The sequence below is a fragment of the Carassius gibelio genome, chromosome A1 (genome assembly GCF_023724105.1).
Source record: "Carassius gibelio isolate Cgi1373 ecotype wild population from Czech Republic chromosome A1, carGib1.2-hapl.c, whole genome shotgun sequence".
Taxonomy (NCBI): Eukaryota; Metazoa; Chordata; class Actinopteri; order Cypriniformes; family Cyprinidae; genus Carassius; species Carassius gibelio.
The window spans coordinates 25,899,156-25,915,721 of record NC_068371.1 but is presented as its reverse complement, the minus strand read 5'-3'; the positions used below and the strand labels follow the sequence as shown (position 1 = coordinate 25,915,721).

The 16,566-nt window shown below is 37.8% G+C and overlaps 1 protein-coding gene across 3 annotated transcripts; it reads right to left on the bottom strand.

The window, feature by feature from the left end:
- Positions 1-37: 37 nt before the first annotated feature.
- On the bottom strand, positions 38-8,927 carry LOC128016648 (uncharacterized). Of its 3 annotated transcripts, XM_052601320.1 has the most exons (16): positions 8,642-8,927; positions 7,977-7,995; positions 7,717-7,883; positions 6,762-6,987; positions 6,534-6,609; positions 5,975-6,246; positions 5,785-5,883; positions 5,530-5,612; positions 5,285-5,344; positions 3,043-3,248; positions 2,817-2,910; positions 2,561-2,708; positions 2,310-2,407; positions 2,063-2,207; positions 1,571-1,691; positions 38-1,228 (listed from the first exon to the last, which is right to left on the bottom strand). In XM_052601320.1, the coding sequence occupies exons 1-16, from the start codon at positions 8,647-8,649 to the stop codon at positions 936-938; spliced, it is 2,115 nt and encodes a 704-aa protein (XP_052457280.1). In that variant the 5' UTR covers positions 8,650-8,927; the 3' UTR covers positions 38-935. The 3 variants fall into 3 exon arrangements, with proteins under 3 accessions (XP_052457280.1, XP_052457288.1, XP_052457297.1); XM_052601328.1 differs by lacking the exon at positions 7,717-7,883 and having other exon boundaries at positions 8,642-8,924; XM_052601337.1 differs by lacking the exons at positions 7,717-7,883; positions 7,977-7,995 and having other exon boundaries at positions 8,642-8,924.
- Positions 8,928-16,566: the final 7,639 nt, after the last annotated feature.

The following is a 16,566-nucleotide window of genomic DNA, read 5'->3' as shown; positions in this document are numbered from 1 at the left end:
TTTGATGGAACCCTTCCCTCCAGAAAACCCAATGATGGCCAGTGGTCCAAACGGTTTATTATACATATTTATCCATTTTCTCTATTAGAAACAAAGATGTGTATGGTTTTGCAGACAAAAGGCAAATATGTGTAGTAACATTGTGGTTTATAGTCCTTGAAAACAGAAAATGTCCTTTTACATGAATGTCAGAGGACAGCCTTGCACAAGAACAGAAAATGTGCTGGCATAACTTCAAGTCAACTACATTACTCGAACCTCACTCACACAGTAGCATCAACTATAATGATCTTTAAAATCTATCAAAAGACCATAAGTCTAGGAATGATAAAATACTTCCCAAACGAACAGAAGCATATCTGGAACAATACATTATACTGTAAATCACCAAGAACAGATTTCCAAAAAATCCTCAAGGTTTGCTGATGTCACAATTTTTTCTGGTTAATTTCTCTTGTGAATGAAATTTTAAACAAAAAGCAACGTGGGTGTCTTACAATATGACAACTAAAAACACAATAGATTATAGGTTGTATCAGTGATTTCAGGCCCAAACATAAATGATCACATTAATCTAATCTTTCCTAATGATCCGCTGGCTGCCCGCCCCATAAGCATGCCGTCCAAAAAACACGTCTCTGTAGGCAGCCTAGGCTCTGAGATGTGCACACATGCACGCGCGCTCGTTTTTTTGACAGCATGCTTATGGGGCGGGCAGCCAGCGGATCATTAGGAAAGATTAGATGAATGTGATCATTTATGTTTGGGCCTGAAATCACTGATACAACCTTTAACCCTCACAAATGTTAAAATTGGTCAAATTTTACCACGAACAGTATGTTAAGACCATGCTATGCAAGTTCACAACTCCCCTGTGGAATCCGGACATATTCGAGGATATAACATGTGGGCTTACACACATGAAACACAATGCATCATGCTCTATCAAATCCTGCACCGTATTTAATGGCTGTTGTCATGACGTTTTTGAAAGACTCATAGTCTGACATGTGTGCAACAGGGAATGTTATGGTGTCTGTGCAAGCGCTAACTGTTGGATAACAGATTGTGTGGTTAGGCATCTTGTGACAGTCATGGTCAAACTTCACTGTGATCTTGAAGTTCTGGCGATCAGAAAGAAGAAGATGTCTGTGGGCTTGACCCGTAATCCACTGCATCACTGAGGGTACAGTTGTGATGTCTTCAGACGTGGCATCTGGTTCAGCAACTAGAAAAAAAAAACTCAAGTGAGTATTACAGGCTTACATATGATTTAATTCTCATTAAAGCATTTTAACACGGTAAATAAAACACCAGACTGGGTTGCAGTGGAGTCACAAACACTCATGCCAAAATTAAACTAAACACCGTCTTGAGTGGCGGCCCAAATATGACTACCCTATGGAATCCAGACATATTTGAAATGTGGCGGGACCGGGAATTGAATCCTGGTCTCTGGTGGGCAGCTGCATCAGACACCTGATACTTCGATCACCGCAACACTGCAGACCCCTAGAGTGGAAATCTTAAAATCACAATCAACACTTTCAATGACTAGTTGTAGACATACCTTCCAGCTCGTGCAGGAAGTCTTGAAAGTGTTCAAGGATCTGGGTCTCCTTGTGGTGCTTGTTGCAGCCCCTTTCGCTCATCACCGGCGCCAGATGGGAAGTGATGTAATAAGAGTCCACCTATGATCAAAACATAATGAAACTCATTACATTCTTCTAAAAGTACCCGAAGAAGGAGCAGAAGGAAGAAAGGACATACCATGGTATAATAAAGAGATGGTCCAAGGCAGCTCTTCAAGAAAGTGTATAACGCTTTAATTTCATGTGGCTTACATCATCAAAATAAAGCCATTTTAAACATTCTTGAAGAGCTGCCTTGGACCATATTTTTCTTATTCCCCTTGGATACCTCCCCATGACTCTAATGAGCAACTTAATTGTTTTTCGTTAATTTTACCTGAGGAATGAATGCAGCAGTCTCTTTCCTCTTTTTTCATGAAGGAAATACCATGACCTACAACTATGCTATAGAACACTATTGGACAGCATACCGACTCGTCGTCTCCGGCGACGAACAGACTGCGGCACTCTTCCGTCTTTGCCTGCATCACTTGGGAGAAGCCGTAGAGGTCCAAGCCCTCACGGAGTTGCTGAAGCATGGGCATTCTTTTTGTCATGACATGCAGACCGATTGCTCTGAATACAACGAAATCAAAAATTATTAATCTCCAAGGGCAAGCAAACGTTCCCTTTGTCAGAGAGTTATATCCACATAACTATTCTTTACAGTGCGCCTACCTTAGAATGTTCTCTTTGTGTTCCATGTCGATCTTGCCAGTATAGCCACAATCCATAATGTCTGCAATGTAGTCAGTCATGTCGGACGCCTCTGCAACCTTAAATCAGATTAAGAAAAAAAGTTTACAAAGAGCTGATTCAACTGTAATATAATTATCGAGGATAGTTTGGTGAACTTTAATTGTATAACACAATAATCAAAACATCTAAAACTGTTTTATAATCCAGTCAGTCCTAAAATTTAAACACACTGTTGTTATTAGCGGTGATAAGCTCGGGTCCCGGACTTGATCCAATGAGAGCTTGCCAGATACTAGAAAGTTGTAGCACCACCGCTGGAGGAAACGTGGTGCAGGTCCACCTTGGGCAATGCTTGTAGCAAAGATTTCACCCGCAATCCTATAAAAGAGAACATGGGAGTAAATACAGAAAGACAAATAACTTCTGGCTTTTTTAAATCACTAGGCTTTCCCTTTCCATCAAATCCCATCACTGCAAATCACCTACCTGAAGAGCTCTTCATCAAAGTCATTCACAGAATATTTGGGCATTTTGGACTTCACACCTTCAAAAAGGCGCTGCTCAATCCCAGATACCATTGCTTAAAATCAACAACAAAACAATTAAAATCATCAGACAAGACACCACAAATGTTATACTGTATAATATCATCAAATTGGTTTTTAAATGCTTTTCCCTTTTTAAAAGTAACTAATGAATGGCCACTACTCACTGGTCAGAAACTCTTTTCTAAGGGCCCCTGTATCAATCCCCGCCTCTCCAAGGAATTTGATCCGCAAGGGATTAATTGGTGTAGCCTTTTTGTTGCGCTTCCATAACTTCAGACCTCTTTCAAACATATTATCTCGAGACACACAGAGCTCAAAGGTCTTGCTGGTATCCACTTTTGATTTGAGCCACATGATCACATCTTCCTCACTGTGAAAAATACCACATCTGAATAACCCTCTCATTGTATACAAATACAGTAAGGTAGAGGTCTCACCAAAATTAAAATTCAACCATTATCTAGTTACCCTTGTGTAGCGTATCTGACCCGAACCAGACAAATTAAAGATTTGATCAGGAGCATGGTTGAAACATGAGGAGCCGAATTCCACAGAAAGGCAACAGGATGTTGTAAATCAACTCCTAGCACCACAGTCTGAAGCAAGATAACCAACCAACTCTTTCACAGAACAGCTTTCAACATTAACACCATTAGAACAATTATTGACAATTTCAATTCAGAGAAGAGATTGTCAAATTTGGGACAAGTAATCAAGATTGATAGTCAAAGAGATGCACAGCCTGACCATCACATCTAAACCCATGAGAGTAAACAAGATCGTTGGATTGACTTCCCCCACCTAGCAGAACCAGACTGAAATTCCTAAGGGGACCTTTTAACCTCTGGTCTTCACAGAACATCCTTATGTCAGAGAATGGCACAGGAACTGTCGTTTATAGATGTAGTTGCACCAAGATGAACTCAAAAAGACTTATAAATGAATATCAGTCCATTGCTCAACTCCATATCATTTATGAAATCATGTTTCTAATCACTTATTGTGTATGTCTTCTTAATAATTATTGAATAGTTTAAGTATTCATATTCATGTTTAGTATGCATGTTCGAATCTTCTTGCTTGAAACATTTCTGACCATCAGTTATTTGTCAAATGTATCATATTCTTATCATAGGAATCATGTCCAAAATTATACCCTGCAAGAGCGGAAAAATTCGGACCACGTGATAGATAAGATAACATATGATTTATGAATGGGTAGGACAAACATCGCAACACCCCGAGCAAAGACAATATCTAATTGGTCAAGACAACATTTGAGGTGTGGCCAAAAGGCCAGTTTAAATACACAGGACACCATCAGATTTTGCTTTTAGCCTGCTTTTTGCTTTTAAGCTTTGGCATTTCAGCTTCTGCTTTTAGTCATGCTTTGTCATCACTTTTAGCGTTCTTCGAGCGCCGTTCCAGCGTGCTTCGGCCTGCACGCCTGCTGCTACTTAGCCACGATGAGAAGAAACACCACCTAGTCTCGTCAAACTTTACTTCTATTCTTTTACTTTAGTTCCTTTTCTTTTCCGTTTGAGAGTTTTGTGTTCTGAGTTAAGTTTTGTAATGCTGTGTCTCCGAGTCTGACCTCGCGTGCCCGTCTGAAACTTTAACCAGCCCACAACTCTGCATCGTCATCCAACGCCCAACCACGGGCTTCCCAAGATGTCACTTCAACGACTACTGAACTTCCAGGCAATCAGCAACCTCGGGAAACTCCCTTTTCAGCGACAGCAAAAGGGAATCCCTGTTACACAGGCAGGTAAGTAACGTACCTCCAGACTCTGAGCTGAACTGGTGAATCTAATATAATTTTAACCTAATTGATGAACTCAATGCGAGGGTTAATTAAGTGACTGATGGTTGTTCATGTCTATGCAATTTCATATTTTGCTGTAAACTTGGGATTTCACATTTTCATTCTCTTAAACTCATTCTTTCCTAACTTTCTATCTTCCTGCAACTTGTGTGAATGTGTGAGTGCGTGCGTTTATGTGTTAGATTAGTTTATATGTCTTAGATTTATCTAATAAAGCCTTATTCATATTGAAAAGAGAAGTATCTTGTGTTTTGTGCTTACAAGTTAATGTCTTAAACTGCCGATCTTGTTATTGTGCTAATTGATAGTGTTTTCACTATACTTTGGATATTAATATCCAGTGCAGATTTGATGTTAAACGGCTTGTTCAGTGATCAGCCGTGAAACAGTGATTCTGTTCAAATCCCCGTTAAATCTTAAATGATTCCCTTTGAGCTAAATTGACCTGTTTTCCTTACATTGTGTCCATGGAAAGGCAGGTTAAGGCAGTTCCATTCGCAAAAGGGTGTCTAGGTAATGGGTGCATTTTCATTTTGGAGTGAACAATCCCTTGCAAGCTACATGAATAAAAAGGGACTTACCATGAGATATCATCTGTCTCAGGATGGAGTTCCCTCTCAGGTGAGGTTGTGTCCTCAGTTCTATAAGAATAAAAGGCATTAATGTATTTACAAATCAAGTCCATATCAGCTATCCCCATATCATTCAACAAAAAATAATTAAATAATTAAAGCAATACATACAACATCCTGAGGGCACACAGCAAGACACCCCACCCCTCTCCCCGCAGAAGAAGACAGAGCTTGAAGAAATAGGTAACCATTACCTTTGGCCACAATGGCTAGCATGTTCCTCGATAAGCAGGACTGGGAAGGATATGCCACATATAGGACACTGGACATCCCCTTTCTGAATGGACAGAGAGACACCGTATTTATCTCTGTGAAGAAATTCTAGTATCTTGCTACTTACAATCACAGGACAGTTCAGTACAAACAAAAGTAATAAATACAAGGCATTAACATCTCCTACATAGGAGACAACGTTTCAAAAATGGCTAGATATGTAACAGTTACTCCACCTGCTGAGGGCAGTGGTCCTCTTCAGTCATCTGCACTGGCACTGGAGTTTGCAAAACTTCAGGAAATTGGACATCATCGTCATCATCATCAGAGATAATCTATAAGATTAAAGCACATTTCAAGTTTAAGATATCCATACACAGTTAATTTTAGACATTTAATATCCCAAATTCTAGAAAAAAAGTTAACCTCCAAGTCTGGGCTGGTGTGGCTAGCACATTTACAGTCATGTAGAGCCAACATTTGGAGAGGCATCTCTGCAAAACAGTGCTTGCAGCTGGCCTTGGGCATCAAAGCAAACTCTGGAGCGTTTGCTGGGAGTGGTGAGAGGTCCAACTCATCCTGAAGAGGCACTATGTAAAGAGTGCTTTTCCCACCACCTGAAACTTTCCGGAGCATAGCACCAGTGTAGCCCTCAGCCTCCAAGGGGATTGCGGACATTTTTCTCCTCCCATTTCCACCTGGTAAAATTAAACATGATTGAAAAAATGGATATGTGGAATAACAAATAATATAGCATTTAAATAGTGTTCCATCAATAAGAAGTTTGAGGTGCTCAAGACGAGGGGGGTGGCACATCACAACCAATGTGTAGCTCCCACCTGGATGAACGCTCACCACACATCAGCTAGTGACGAGGTGAAGGAGAGGTAATAAGGGAGTTGAGGACCCAGATGTATGTTAACATTCTCTGTTGCATTACCTATTTTTCATAAATGAAGTGTCAATTTAAGTATTTTTACATTACCTCCTGCTTTGTAAAGCAGCCACCGGTCCTGCAGCTCCACCATTTTTGGGTAGGTGGCCTGCAATAGCCTTGACAACTACATAATAAATAAAATATTATTTAGACAGCGATTGAATTTAGTTAAACAGTGAGGACATTTTCAATGTCACCCTGAACAGAGTGTCCACATTTAAGGGATAAAAATGATATTTACTACTACAGAACTACAATGTGATCACTTCCGCATACCTCTACATGTGTTAGATCACGGTCAAGAGAAACCGTCCTCTTTCCCAATCCAGCCTGCATGAAGGCCAGTTCATCTGATGGAAGTGGAGTCAGTTCGTCATTGGATGAAAGTAGAAAAATGCTCAAATCAAAAGGTTTCCATTTTTTGTTACTCAATGATGCAAAGCGGGATGATACACTGGTTGATGGCCGTTTTCTACCATTCCGGAACAATCCAGGGAAGGACCTGTATAATTGGAAAAACAAAGATTAAAGGTACTTCAGACATTACTAAAAAAAAAACAATAAAGACTGAAAAAAAATTGTCAACATACAAATATATCAAATGAAGGAACAGAAAAAAACATTTAATCCTCATATATATATACCTCTTAAAATGGCTATTTTTATTGAAAAATATTAAATTTTAAGCAAAAAGCTGATGAAGTGATCACATTCATCTAAACAAAACAATTGGTTTCACCAACCACTCAAAACCAAAATAAATAGTGTTCCAACCAATCACTGACAGGGGCTCGTGCACGGCTGCACACGAAGTCGGAGAACACGAGCGCAAAACCTCACAACACCCTCCCCCTGTCTGCGGAGATAGCGGATTGTTAGGAAAGATTAGATGTGTGTGATCATTTATGTTTGGGCCTGAAATCGCTGATTTATAAATTGAGTAAGAGCGCCATCGCGCCTACACAAAATTATTTGTGTAGGCTTTGTATAATCGTCGTCAGTGTAACCATTGCCTAGAACATTTTATATTTTCCCACGCCAAAACCAGTCCAGATTATGTCATCTGGACTGGTTTCTCAATGGTACTATAACTAATAAGTTAATTAAAAACCATAGATTTAGTGTTCTAATAATAACAATTGGTGTTCTAAATCTATGGTGTCAAATTAACTAATTGGTTCTAGAACCAACAAAATGTCTGATGGCAGGTCTGTGTCTGTCAGACGTCTACCTGGCCATTTCATATTGGACGGAGCTGTGCGCAATCTGACTTCCTGTGGGCCTGGAGGAATTGGCCGTTTCACACTGACTGCCCTGTCGCTGTTCTTGAGGAGGAATTACTGAAGAAATCAGGGCGAGTAGCTGCCGTGCCCTCTCCTGTGTCTCAGCTGAATTTAACTGGAAAGGGATTTTAGTTTAGATGTACAAACATATTTAAAATAACTATCTTGCTCCAATGTACTTAACTAAAAATAATTTTCAATGGCTTACCTGTGGTTGGTTTTCCATGCTGGGATTTAAAAGAAAAAATAATTACCATTACAGTACAGGCACAAACATATTTGTGGGTTGCTAATGTAAGAGTTAGTCCTAGACCTGCAATTTACCTTGTCAGCTCTAGACCTCGGCTAGATGGTAAAAAATATTTAGAATAAGCCCTGTGTAGCTGGGTTTGCGAGCTATACATGCAGTGTAGCTAAACATGTAGTGCAACAACCATACAAAGACTATTTTAAACAAAACTAGGTGGGACACTTTCAAACGGTATATCAATCACTGTCTAACGTTAGCTAGTTGTAGGGTTGCCACCTTCCATGCATACTAACGTTAGTTGAAAGTTGTACGGGAGGTTGTATGAACAAGCAGTTACTCTTCAGGTGCTTTGAGGCTAGCAAGTGCAAAGGTAGAAACTAGCTCACTACTCAAATAAGGCGTGAAACTATCTAAATCAAAACATTAATTTGGCATTTGATTTAAACATAGTATAAACCAGGTGAGTTTGCAAGTTTACCTAGCATGATGGCTGGTTAGCTTTACTAGCGATTAGCAAGCAAATAATATAATACACATTCATTCATGAATATGAGTGCTATTTTTTAATGTTTAATCTTCAGTGATACTGAACTTGCTCAGCCAGCTGTGTGTCATCATCTTACCCAAACATTGGAGTGTCATATGTCCGTGCTCAACTTAACTATCCATAAGGCAGAGGCGGCCTCTATGCAGGTGAACCGAACAGTGGTGTAATGATTCAGTTCGACTCCCAAGACAAGACGATGCTCACCCGACTGGCCAATAGGAACGTGGCCCCGCCCATGACACAATTCTCACAGTGAAAGCAAAATCCTGACACGAGAGCAAGAAATTGCATCAAGAGCAAAGAAAAGCGTTTCGAGAGAAACACTTTTTTTTTTTTTGAGAAAATATTTTCACACTGATAGCAAAAAATATATATTTGAGAGTTTTTTTTTCAAAGTATTTTGAGAGAGATTTTTTTTCTCATAAATCATTTTAAAATTTTCAAATGTATATTTTTTATGTTCTATGAGAAAATACTTTCTCTCAAAACTTTTTTTAGTCTCAAATATTATTATTTTTTGCTATTGGCATGAAAACTTTTTCTCTCAAATATTCTTTTTTCTCTCATGAAATGTTTTTTTGCTATCAGTGTGATAACTTTTTCTCTCAAACTTTTTTTTTTCTCTCAGATCTTTTATTTTCTCGCATGCAATAAAGACACATTTCTAACTCCATAAATTCCCCTGCTGCCACTTTTTGAAGGTTGTTCTCCAATACTTCCAGCATTACTGTGAATTTGACCTGCTGGATTTCTGTATTTCCATGGCTTTAGCTTCCAAATTATAGCATATATACAGTATTGTCTAGCTTGCATAATCATAATCTTTCTATTTTCTTATTTATTTTTAAATGTGCACAGTTTTGACCAGTGGAAAAAGGTTTCAGTAGGCTACCTATGTGGTGCATGTCCAACAAAAGATTTAGGGCCCTATTTTAACAATAATGTACGCACAAAATTTATGTTTTGCAAAAGAAAATAGTTTTGCAAACGAAAATTAAAGTATTGAGGAAAATAAATTTGCTTTTTGCAAACAAAAATTAAGAATTGCAAAACATAAATGAAACAGAGCGAAAGCAATGATTTTGCAATACATAGTTTCCATGGTCATATCTATTAATTTATCTGCAACGCTGCTTTTATTTTGTGTGTCAGTCTAGTTTGAGCTTGCGATAGCGTTTTTCCTTTGCGCTTCACTTTTCTGCACGTCTATCTTTGTGGCACTGTTTTGACGTGGGGGCGGAGTCAAGGGACGTCCTCCCACAAGTTAAGAGATTTTAAACAAACACTTGCAGTTAACCAAATGAAACAATACACATTTTAATGCTATAAAAGTGTGCACATCAAGAGAAATAAACAGCATATGTTCATGTTAACAACTTCTTTAACTTGAGCCAACGCTGCTAATACACATACATTTGTTAATAAAGTAAATAAAACGAAAACATGAATGTTTTAATGCTATTTAATAAAAAGAAATGATCCACTCGAAAGTCTCTTCTCATCATGACAGGACCTGGATCAGTGAGCTGCGGCTCGGGGCGATGAGGTCACTTCCAGGGAGGCATGTTGTTCATGCCCCCGTCCCCTGACTCTGCCCCCACGTCAAAACAGTGCCACAAAGATAGACGCACAGAAAAGTGAAGCGCAAAGGAAAAATGGTATCGCAAGCTCAAACTAGACTGACACGAAAAATAAAAGCAGTGTTGCATATAAATTAATAGATATGACCATGGAAAATATCTATTGCAAAATCATTGCTTTCGCACGGTTTCATTTATGTTTTGCAATTCTTAATTTTTGTTTGCCAAAAGCTCATTTATTTTCCTCAATTCTTTAATTTTCTTTTGCAAAACTTTATTTTCATCATGGAAAATGTACATTTTTTGCGTATATATACGGCGTTAAATTGACTCCATATTCGTGCACCTGGGCACATTTTTGGGTTGTCCCTATTCTCTTAATAAGTAATGGGCATAACGTTCAGTAAACCAGTGTGACATCTCCCATTCTCCCATTCCCTTTAAGATCGAGATGCGCTTGCACCAGGGCAGATTGCTATTTAAATGGCGGAATTTGTTGGCGGAAAAACTGAACACTTCTCAAGCAAAGAAACCGATCTACGGGACAAGCAGACAATTTCATTCATCATTATAAGTAGTAATAGGCTGAATTGCAAATAGCCTAATTCTAATACATGCAATGACTATCCATCATTACATTTTTATATTTATGTAGGCTACACAATATTTTATATTTATGTAGCCTACGCTCTTTAAATAACAAAAAAATATATATATTGTGCCATTGACTTTAGACTTCAGACCAGGTTTGAGTTGGTCTATGGTGCAGTCTATTTTCAGCTCCTTTAAACAGCAATGCGCCAGCAATGCACCTGAATACACCTTTTTTTTTTAGACCAGCACGCCCATGGGCGCACAAATGGGCGCAAAAGCAATTGCTAATTAAACGACATGCTGGACTGAAACTAGCAAACACAATTGCACTGTGCCTTGCGTCACATTGTGGCAGGTTTTGGCCCTTAGACTTCAATTTGACTCTAACAGGGAACTGCTGTAGTAGACTGCTTTCAGTTTTTTTTATGTTATATGAAGAGGGAATGAAGGATGGACAGAGGTTTTATTGAAACCTCACCATTGCTGTGCAGAATTCTGCATTCTGAATGAGATCGATTTGCTCACATTCACTGAAGCCGGCTTTGCATTAAGGAAGATTGGGAAGCGAGAGACAAACTTTGTGGTTGTTCGCAGACAAAGTCTTTGAACAATTGCTGTCAGTAGAGATTTTATTTGCATAGCTTCTGTTGTTAGAGGTTTGATGATGAGGAATAGATTTTTGCTACATCCAGCACATCTCACGCTGAGAGGGACAAATTAATAAAGAAAATGAAGAGTAAAAAGAGTGGGCTAGAAGATGAATCAAGAAGAAGGAAAAAATAAAAGGAGCAGGTTTGTGGAGCAGTCACTGAAGACCGGGCTATGAGTGGGAAAATGGGGTTTACCACCTGCTGGTTTGGTTATTCTTGGCAGTGTATTTTCTCATGAGATGTTGGGGCACTTGTTCCTGCTGGGATTGCCTTATGGAGGGGTTACTGCTTGTGTTCTCTCATGAGGTCTAGTGTGTTATTAGTTTCCTCCACTCCAGAATGCTGAGGTGAATTACTAGTGTGACAACTTGGACAATGAGGACACAAACTTTCTCTCACTTTTATCAAGGTATTTTAAAAGGAGGGCTCAGATTTGACTAGAGTGACAAAACTACTTTTGTTTTATTTGGTCATGCTTCATTAATATTTTTTTCTTCTGTTCTTATTTCTGTCCTACAGGCACAGAATTGTCATTTATTTTAATTCAATCAACTATTCCGGATTGGAAACTTCCAGTGGTTTGGGAGGCATACAGTCATCACAGACTGAGGAATTAGGAGCATGACACTAAATATTCATAAAATTCACTTTTTTCTTGCTTATGTATTGTTGAAGGTCATTATGGGTTTGACAGTGATGACTAAATACATGCAGTTCACAGTTTTTTTTTGTTTTAAACCTTTGTTTCTCCAAATCTTTAAACTTTTTGGAATTAACTATTGTCAATGTTTTAAGTGTTTAAATTTTTTGTTAGTATGTATTTTTCTCTCATGCACAAGAAATTTTTTTTTCAGTTTACATGCAAAATAGCAGCCAGTTTGTGACCCTGGCTGATGTGGTTTTTTAAATTGATTCTCTTACAGTTTCAGTATTTATGATGAGTGGGTTGACAATGAGGACTTTAAAATCAAGCTGGATGCCAACATTAACCAAATCAAATGTGGTGTTTACCTTTTATTTGAACCTTTCTGTATTCTCTATGACAAGGCTGATTAGATTTTGATGTTCATTTCACAAATACTAAAACTGTAAGTTATCCCTCTGTTTTCAACCATTAACCACCAATGTCTGTTTTGCTCATTTGCTCCTAAGCTTTTGTACTTCAGCAGATAAACCTCATATTCCTTCATATTCAAATATGAGCAAAACGCAGGCAGCTTAACGCTCTTCTGTGTCAGCCGAGCCACAAGGATGCACTGTTTTCTTTCAAATCAAAGCAAAAATAAACGTAGAAAACACATCCTTGTGGTGGCTGACACATAAGAGCGTAAGCTGCTCATATTCTCCAGAATGGTGCTACGGTGATGCGAAGAGACACAGAGGAGACTTATTATTGAATAAAAATCTTTTTTTTTTTTTTTTTATGTACAAAAAGCATTCTCGTCGCTTCATAACATTACAGTTGAACCACTGATGGCAGATGGACTATTCTGACGATGCTTTTCATACTTTTCTGGACCTTGACAGTGTCATTTACTTGGCTGGCAATGGGACAGTCACAATCCTCTTGCTTTTCACCCAAAATATCTTCAATCTTGTTCCAAAGACGAACAAAACTTTTACAGGTTTAAAATGACATGGGGATAAGTGATTAATGGCAAAATTTTCATTTTGGGGTGGAGTATCTCTTAAAAGAAAAGAAGCTTATTAGATCACATTATATACAGTAACAATGCCTGTATGAATTGCACATTCACTCATGTTTGTGTTCAACTATGTTGCCTATGCAGACATCACTGGCTGCCATTACTAAAGTCATTCAGACTAGTGTCTTAATGTCACCATGAACCAAAGCAGTAAATGGTTTGACAAAATTAGGGAAATTACTCCAGTTGTTCACAGGCAACTGAGATTTGAGAACCTTTCAATGATTTTAATGTCAAACAGTAGAGGATTTAAAAAGCCATATCTTAATTTCTTTTCCCAGTAACCATAAAGTCATTCTCTTCAAAGATGCCTTTCAGCTCTTGAAGTGGTCCTTGTTTCAAGTGTCATTACGTATGCTGGTTGTGCATGTTTTATGAAAATAAGAACTAATTTCGTTTCAAATATGGATTTTCAGAGTTCATTCATTAATAAGTGTTCTGTGAAATATACCACATGCTATGTGAGGTTTCTTGTGATATTTGTTTTTAAGATTTTCCTGTTCACTCTTGTCTTATGACATAAGGCATTCAAAGAAACTGACAGAAAATATTTGAAAAATAAAATGGCTCATTGTCACAGTGAAATGTCACTGGTCCCAATTCAATTGCACTATTACAAAAATAGCAACTTGGACATTTTGCTACATTTAAAAATATATTTTTTTAATTATTGCCATTGATTGTTACATGACAAATCTTTAACATGTAATCTTTCCATTTCAGAAAATGTTATTTGTAGTGGAAAAGGGTCCTTAAGATTGTTAATGTTCTCCACCAGAAAATAATAATAATAATAATTTTAAGCACTGTTCACTGAAATGTTCTTTGGTTCTTGAAAATGGATCTTTAGCATTGCTGTGAAAGCCCATTTTGGAATGAACCGAGAGAGAGCAGAAGAAAGTTGTACATGTCTGCAATGTCATGATTTTGGTGAACTATACCTTTAACCTCTTGCAATGAATAGTTTGACTTCAGATGTAATTTTAGCTTTGATGTAATTGTAGATTTTAAAACCTTGATGTAGATCATTTGTTTGTTGCTGTTCTATAACTTTGCACTTTTTTAGGGTAGATGTTTTTCTTTGATTTTTTTGCATGACGGTTTTCTCTGATGACTTGATGATTTGGGTGATGGGTCTGGAAGTGCTGCTAAAAATAATTCTTATAATGGTCTTTTGCAGGAAAGGAAAGAGTTATGTGTATAACAGCAAAGGGGGTTATAAAATGTCAACAACAACAACAAAAAAAGTTTACAGCAAGCAGATGAAACCCTGCTCATGTGTCAGATGGTGTAGCTGATGGAGTCTGTTTGAGAACCAAGTGCAATCATTTTCTGGAACACAGCGTACTGACAGCCAGCCCGTACTGTCTAAGAGAAGACAGACCAAAGCACAACGACCCTCATCAGAGGTGAGATACTGGTGCCTGGAGAAATAACAGGTGAAATGCACATTAAATTGGTCACACCATTGTAACAATGCAGATTGTGGGAAAATTTGTAGCACTTTAAATGTACATTTGGATAGTCACCAACATCAGTGTGTTAGTTAGACTTTCACTGACATTGACTGAGAGCTGACAAAATGATGGAGAAGATATATCTGCATAGAAACACCATAAGGATGACACATTGGAGTATGCAGAGCTCAAAAGAGAATTAAATATACTGCTGTTTACAAAAAGCAGACATCGCAATAACAAAAAGGTTGCAAAACAATTAAATATAATAACTAAAAGAACAAACAAACAACAAGAACAACAACAACAAAAAACATGTTTTTGATGAAAACCATCTATTTTTATATCATAACCTAATTTAGTACACACTGAAGATACTTTAAAGCTCTTTCATTCTAGCAATGACCTGTGATAGTCTCAAATCTTTACAAAAATATTTCACGGAATTCAGATGGGTGTTTTGAGCATTAAAAGACATGCACCTTTCTGCTAATGTCATGAGCTAAACAACCTACTTTAGGAACAAAATGGGTGTAAAAAAGCCACTCTGTTTCTGTACAGTGTTTCTTCTGTACTTTGCTCTTTTTAATCAATGCTTGTGCTGTTTAGACATTTAAATTGATGCACAAAGTGACAGGTCTTGGAATATGTGTAGAGATAAATATGGTGGCAGATAGAGGCATGTTGACAGACAGTAAGATCTATATCAATGTAGTATATAGTGCGTGAAGGACTAAGCACAATGAACCTGTCAGTTTAAACCAACTACTAATCTTGTATTATCAACACCTTTGTCATCCAGATCACAGGGAAATCTCTTTCTAGGAGCAAGTAAGGGGCCAATCGTATTCATTATTTGTCAGAAACACTACTTAACATCCATAGAAACTTTCCATTTCAAAAAGGTTATTTATAGTGGAAGAAGGTTATTCAGATAATTGAAATGTTCTTTACACTAAAAAACAAGAAAAAAGAGGTTCTTTTAAGAACTGGTCTCTGAAAGGTTCTTTGGAGAACCAAAAATATTTTCTTTGGTGGCATTGTTATAGAAACCCCCTTATGAAACCTTTATTTTTATGGTGGGTGCCACAATTTAGAATTTAAATGATATTTAGGATTGAACAATTATTAGCATTTTTGTTTGTTAATTTCTTCGGCATCAGCCTTTCATGCATGCGCATGATTGTATATGTATATATAAACATAAGCAGTTTATTTCTGTTATTTTCTCTCTCAGTAAAGTACATCTGTCCTTATGTTACTGCTTGCTGACCTCAAAAGCTTGTTTCCTTTAAGCTTCATTCTCAGGAAACAAGGTTTGACGCTTTGAAAAACAAAAGTCCTTCATGCCAGTAAAAAGGCTGTTTAGTGTGAAGGCAAAATTTTTCAGACCAGAGAGATGCAATCTGTCCAATATGGTGTTTGGCAAATCATGCTCAGCAAGTGGAACAATGATGACAGGGAATGTGGGTGTTGAATAAACCGAAAATAATTCAATGTGAGCAAAATCATACCTTTTATGTTCTAGGATTTATTACATTATCCCACTCTGACAGCTACGTCTTATGTTTCAATATTTCAAGTAACAAGTGAGAATTTGAAAGCAAATAAATACCTAAGGACAAATAAGAAACACACAGATAAGAAACGGAGCATGTGGGGTGCCCCTGGTGCTTTGTCTGATTGAGCACAGGTTTAAAGGTCCCGTTCTTTGTGATCCCATGTTTTAAACTTTAGTTAGTGTGTAATGTTGTTGTTAGAGTATAAATAATATCTGTAAAATTCTAAAGCTCAAAGTTCAATGCCAAGTGAGATATTTTATTTAACAGAATTCGCCTACAAAAAACGACCCGTTTGGACTACATCCTTCTAGTTCCTGCAGTAATGACGTCACTAAAACAATTTTTTGACTAACCTCCGCCCACATTAATTCACAAAAGGGGGGCGTGGTCTTGATGCGCTCCGATGGAGAAGAGAAAGAGCTGTGTTTGTGTTTATTGCCATGTCGTCAAAA

What these genes read in the sequence shown, in the direction of transcription:
- LOC128016648 (XM_052601320.1), bottom strand. An exon ending in GTGATCTAACACATGTAGAG is followed by an intron (nt 6,610 to 6,761) that starts GTATGCGGAAGT and finishes TTTATTATGTAG; the next exon opens with TTGTCAAGGCTATTGCAGGC. An exon ending in TTTGATGAAGAGCTCTTCAG is followed by an intron (nt 2,709 to 2,816) that starts GTAGGTGATTTG and finishes TCTCTTTTATAG; the next exon opens with GATTGCGGGTGAAATCTTTG.